General features: G+C 30.5%; 1 protein-coding gene across 1 annotated transcript; it reads left to right on the top strand.

Moving 5' to 3' along the window:
• Positions 1 to 1,665: 1,665 nt before the first annotated feature.
• On the top strand, positions 1,666 to 5,492 carry LOC141664546 (uncharacterized). The gene is made up of 3 exons (XM_074470502.1): positions 1,666 to 1,723; positions 4,369 to 4,509; positions 4,757 to 5,492. Exons 1-3 carry the CDS (start codon positions 1,666 to 1,668, stop codon positions 5,137 to 5,139), a joined length of 582 nt encoding a protein of 193 aa, XP_074326603.1. The 3' UTR covers positions 5,140 to 5,492.
• The last annotated feature ends 927 nt before the right edge of the window (positions 5,493 to 6,419 follow it).

Genomic DNA, 6,419 nt, shown 5'->3' with positions numbered 1-6,419 from the left:
TTTTGGCTTGCAGTTAAAAAACTCAAGTCAACCAACCTCCAAAATTTTCCTCTTTAGCAGTTGCATATACATATATAGCATAGAAACAACTTCTAGTGGATATATATTCGAACTTTATAAAAGCTCATATCATTCTAGAATAGGACCAGAGTACAACATCAAATTTGAACTGCAAAATATACATCTTTTCGTTAAGTACGTATCTAACAAACTGTCGCAAATAATCTGTATGTAATCATTTTCCTTCGAAAATCTTCTTGATCACACATTGCTTACTACTAATTCTTTTTTCTTAATCAATGTATTTTGTTGGTTATATCATATGACATGGAGATGTATGTAATTAGGATTCTTGGCCAATAAATTCCATTACAGTTTACTACTTATTCTTGTTTCTTTATGCATATATTTGTTTGCAAATGGGTGATTAACCGTCTTAATTTGATGTAGTACCAATAATTTTAAAAATTTCTCAAATTTCACATGTCAACTATAATTAGCTGTGAAATTAATAAATCATGTATGTATGAATTCACCATGTCAATTAAAATTTCTCATTTTACTACGTGATATGTGATTATTGTCACTTTATTTAAAAAGAATCCTGGGAACATTTTTTAGTCCTCTGATATTTAAGATGAAAATATCTTTCAAAAATCAAAGCAACAAGAAAATAAATAAAAGAAGAAAGGGAAAAGACCCCCCAATTATTGGAAAGTGAAATAAGGAGTCTGATGGGCCCCATGCTAAACAGAGAGATTTTCATATGGATTCGAGAATTATTATTACTAACGATTCTTCAAAAGTAGGATATGTCGGTATCCATCACTTGTCAGTCGGCAATTTTAGTGGATGTATTAAAAGCAACATCCTCATCTCTTGTTCATATAGCTAAGTAAGGTCTTTAGTTTCATTGTGTCTGTTAGCCAATAGTACAGCTCATTTGATGGCTCGTCTTCCTTGCGAGCTACATATATAGGTCGAGTTTGTATTTCTTTTGCAACCTATATTGGAGAGTTTGTTGTTTGATTTTTTTATCTACGTGATGAAATTTGCACTTTCTTTTAAAAGTTAAATCTTCATTGTATTTTTATTTTCTTGTTAACCACTTGTCTCCAATCAACTTATAGACTAATCCTGAAAATTTAGCACAACATCTTATGATCTCACTTTGTGATCATTAAATTATGATCATTAGTGTATTTTTAAAAAAGGAATACTAGAATGATGTATAATAATAATAATAATAATAATAATCTATGCTATACTATAATAACCAGAATGAGTTATAATTTGATTTAACGGTTATTTACTAATTTTGGTTATTAAAAAAAGAAATAAATTGTATTATATATCCATTAAACTACTAAATTGTTATACTTATCCTACTAAACTACGACCACAACATATTCTATTATAAATAAATAAATAAATAATGTTAAATATACGATAAACTATTAAATTGTTAAACCACTAAACATATTCTACTTATTCTGAGGTTATCCTATTATTTTTATGATAAATTTATAATTAATATATATTTACAAAAATATTTAAAAAATTAATATATAGCAGGATAAATAAAAATTTTAAATATTAACGGAAACCCGTGTATCACAGTGATAATAATCATTACCATCATCATCGTACCCAATAATACCGACTATGACCGTGTCCGAGAAGGGTATAACATACGCAGCTAGAGCTGCAAATGAACAGAGTCGTTCGTAAACAAAACTCGAGATCGGCTCGTTTAAGTGAACTCGGTTCAGCTCGTTTTCTTAAACTAGCTGATCGCAAATATAAAAACAAGCTCAGATAATTAAATGAGTCGAGTCGAGTTTTTTGTATGTTCGGCTCGGACTCGGCTCGTTGAGCTTGGACTCGGTAACTCGGCTCGACTCGGATAAATTTTTTATATATAATAAATAATAAATATTTACTAATCACTTGTATAAAGATTTTATATTTTTTAATTAAAATTTAATACTAATTTTAAAGTAAAATGATTAATTTAATAAAAATTTAATACATATTTTAAAAATAAATAATTTAATTAATTTCATACATATTACAAGAGCTTGATTATTTTAACAATTTCTAATTACACTTAATCCTAAATTTCACCTTACAATTTTATTAGAGGAGTAATGATAAAATCGACCAAAATTATGATTTCAAATAAATTAAAAAAGTGAGTTGTTAAAATAATTATAAAACTATAATATTTTTAAGAAAAGGATCAAATAATTTTTAATAATTATATTTCTTAATCACTTAAAGGGGCTTGCTTGCTTTATTTTATTTTATATGTCTTTTTTAATCTAAACCAATTTAACTAAGATATCAAAAATTAATAAATCTTTAACAATCAACATTAACAATTTAAAAATAATGTACGATTTCTAAAATTGATTTTGTTCTTGAAACTCGACTTGTGAAATAAATTGATAAAATTTTTTATGGATTAAGAAACAAGTATAAAGTGTGAGTCTGCATATATAAACATAAGATGAAATTAGTATGTATCTCCAAATAACTTATAAAATTATAAATTATACCTTAAGCTTGGTCGATTAAAAAATATATGCGAACTATTAATGGATAACTCGACTCGCCTCGGCTGTTTGTGAGCAAACTCGTATTCAGCTCGGCTCGGCTCAGTTTGTTAATAAACGAGGCGATCGTGAATATTTTTCCGTCTCTGTTTCTAAACTAGGCGCTGCTCGTTTTAAAAAATATTATGCTCGGTTCGATTTTGTTCGTTTGCATCTCTATACACAGTCTTATCCTCATTCCAAAGAATAAAGAGACAGTTTTCTCAAAAAACATTTGGACTTGTGTGTGCACAAATACGTGTGTACCAAGTAAAAATGATAAACAAAAATATCTATGTTAGCAGTGATAATAATAGATATCGCATAAATGGTCGACTGCAAAAATATCTATGTTGGGCGGGACACGTAAGGGTCGCTTTCTAGTTTCTACACTCTTCAAGCCCGGGCCCAGCCCAATATCACTTTCCATATTGCTTTTCTCGTGGCGTGGGAATGCACAGAGTACGAGCAAAATATTTTTCGCATTTTTAAATGGTTAATTAATTTTATGTTTAGAAATTATACTTTAACTAAAGATTTATATTATATTTATATTATATGTATGTTGTTTTTATTTATTTTAGTATGAATTTATGTTATGATAATTAGAATCATCCCTTTTGACACTTTTAGAATAAATTTATAGCGTGAATAAAATTTACTCCTATAAAGTAAGGACACAAGAGAAATTGTTATGTAAATCAATAATAAATAAGTCCGGCTTGTTTAAATGAAACAAAATAGTTTTAAATATGAAATTAATATTTTTACTGATTAAGAAAGAAATTTCTTTTTGTCAAAAAAGTTTCATGAATTTTCTTTTTGACAAAAGTATTTGTTTTAAGCGAATTTGTTCACAAATTGGCTTCTAAAATTTAACGGCTCGCTAAATTTCCTTCAATTTACAATAGGGAAATGAATACGAGATATCGCAAGTGAAAATGATTTAGTTCTTGTCGCAGGGCTCGATTATCGCCAACGAATATATGCTAGAATAAGCGCTCAATTACAAGGACCAATTCTTCTAAAAAAATGTACTTTTTTAAAATTCTCTCAAAAATTTAGGGCTGAGCATTCGGTCGGTTCGGTCCGGGTCCAAAACCGGACCGAACCGAATAGACCGAAAAACCGAATAGTCATTTTTTCTTGGACCGAACCGGACCGAATTTATATTATGGACCGGACCGGACCGAACCGAACCGAAATAATTCGGTTCGGTCCGGTTCTGGACCGAATAGACCGAAATTTTTTTCAAAAATAAAATTGCATTATAAATTAAATCACAAATTATAAATTTTAAAATATAATTAAATTAATGTGATATGTAGAGTTCTAATACTCCATAAATATAATCACAAATTAAAAATTTTGATTATAATTTTTAAGATATATGTAAAATATATATAATACAAAATTATAGTATTTATGATTTGGTCTATTTGGTCTATTCGGTCCGGACCGAAATATTTGTGAAAAGAACCGAACCGAACCGAATTTTAATTCGGTCTATTTGGTCCGGACCGAATAGACCGAATTTCTGAAAAATTTAGGACCGAACCGAACCGAATTAGCACGGTTCGGTTCGGTTTTCGATTTCGGTTCGGTTTTGCTCGGCCCTACAAAAATCTATAAATAATAAAACCACAATAGTTGGACGAAAAGAGTTGTATAGAACGCCAGACGTAACTCATTACTCATCACCATCTCTTGACTAGCTTCTTCTCTCTCAAAGGCACGGCATGGTGACTCCTTCAGTGAAATTCCTATGTAGCTACGGCGGCAAAATCCTCCCTCGTTATCCTGACGGCATCCTCCGTTACAACGGCGGTCACACTCGCGTCCTCGCCGTCGATCACTCCATCTCTTTCTCAGGTCGCTACTCTCCCCCTAGCCCCCACTCCTTTCTATTTACGTGCTGCTACGTTTGTTTAGTGTGTGTTCATGTGCACGCATTAGAAGTTTAGTTAAATTTTTTATTTACCATTTATGAAAAATTCCACCTATTAAAACGAGCCAAACTTATGGAACCGAACTTTGTTATTTATCAATTTTGCAAAATCTTGATTTTTAGTCTAAAATGATATTTCATTTCAGTCCCGGCTATTTTGAAATTCTGGTTTCGTACGTGTAAGTAACAAACGTATATGATAATGATGCAGAGCTACTAGTAAAGATGGGAGAATTGTGTGGTACATCGGTTAGTCTAAGGTGCCAACTGCCTATGGAAGACCTAGATGCATTAGTTTCAGTAACTTGTGACGAAGATTTATCCAATTTAATGGAAGAATACGATAAAGCTGAGTCTTCGTCTATGAAGATCAGAGCTTTCTTATTGCTTCATAAAACTGCATCTGCTCCTCCTTCAAACGATGTCTCAACCTCGCCCAAATCTCCTCCAAATATGCATATTGCTGGAAATGGATGCTGCAATTCTAGGGTTTCGCCTGTTTATTCTGCTAAACGATGCACACATCATAATAGTAAAGCAGCTGCAAGAGTCACTGTGAACCCTGGACGAATTCAAAATGGCAATCAATGGTAATTTAGTAACACCAGAATAAATGATTATTTGGATCATGCATGTTCGGATGCAAAGGCTGCAGACAAGCTACAAATACATATCATGAATCATTTATGTATATGAATGGTTTCAAACAGGTAAAAATGTGATGTGAGATCGATCATGGAATGGTTATGGATGGATGAAACAATTTTTATGTGTATGAATGGTCCTTTATTGAGACTAAATTACTCTTATTGTATATAAAAATAATTTAAATATTAATTTAGTCATCTTTGGATCCATTTATTTTGTTGTTCTTTGATTACTTATTGTATATGCATATTATTTGTAATGATAGATATCAAATAAAATGATTTTAGTTGTAATTCCAAGTTCTCATATTTATAGCAAAATTTCAGTAACTTAAATTTCAAATTTATTTTTTTATTCAAGCACATTATTTGATCAAAAGCAAAAATTTAAATGAAATCATAGTTCCCAAACGAACACTAATTTCTTTTACATACATTTATAGAATATATTTTTCTATTGGAAGATTTTTTATCCCATAACTTCTTTTGCAATAAAAGTTATTTTTCTTGATATTTTTAATCCAAAAGGTTGAAAGATAAATGAGCTCAGAGAAAATGTTTGGGCCTCACTGGGATGACAAAGCGTTTTGTATTTTTCTTCCTCGCTTGGATCACTAGTAAAATGTTGACAAAAAGAAATAGATTAATGGGTCTTGGTAGATTGAACTTTGGACCTGTGGGTCTGTATTTAGGATTATTAGTTCTTAGACAAAGTAAAGTGTACCGGATACTCTAGTTTGTGGCCCATAGTCCAAATAACTTTGGGGTAGGTTAGGTTTGTATTTGCTTCTATTTCTAGCCCTCCTCTGCCTTACTTGTATATGCCTCATTATTTAATTGGTATAACTTCGAACAATCATAGATTTGTTGTAAATATTTGTAGAACTCTCTTTTTGTATAAAATACGAGATGTCATGGCATCTATCCTTACCCCTCCTAATTTCTTTTGGAGTCCGAATCCCATATTCCTCCTCTTATTCCCTAATACATTTAATAATTTCTTTTACAGTAATACGGTTGAAATTGAGAAAAAATATTATTTCAGATAGTTTATATTTTATCGGTAGTAAAAATACACTGTGTCTATTATGTTGGTACCGGAAAAAATATATTATTTTAACAAGATTATTACTTTAACGATTATTACTTAATCGAGTTTCAACTGGATGTCCCATATTTTTTTGTTGGTTAGTTTTTTATATTTTACGTGATCAAACAGTTAACATG

Source organism: Apium graveolens, chromosome 6 (assembly GCF_009905375.1).
Source record: "Apium graveolens cultivar Ventura chromosome 6, ASM990537v1, whole genome shotgun sequence".
Classification (NCBI taxonomy): Eukaryota; Viridiplantae; Streptophyta; class Magnoliopsida; order Apiales; family Apiaceae; genus Apium; species Apium graveolens.
Note: the sequence above shows the minus strand (reverse complement) of the source record. Positions and strands in the feature narration are given on the sequence as shown.

Excerpts from the sequence above, each read along its gene's own strand:
- LOC141664546 (XM_074470502.1), top strand. The coding sequence starts at position 1,666 with ATGACCGTGTCCGAGAAGGGTATAACATACGCAGCTAGAGCTGCAAAT. Across the intron at positions 1,724-4,368 it reads AGCTGCAAATGAACAGAGTC|CTACGGCGGCAAAATCCTCC; the intron begins GTTCGTAAACAA and ends ATTCCTATGTAG. Across the intron at positions 4,510-4,756 it reads CCCCACTCCTTTCTATTTAC|AGCTACTAGTAAAGATGGGA; the intron begins GTGCTGCTACGT and ends ATAATGATGCAG.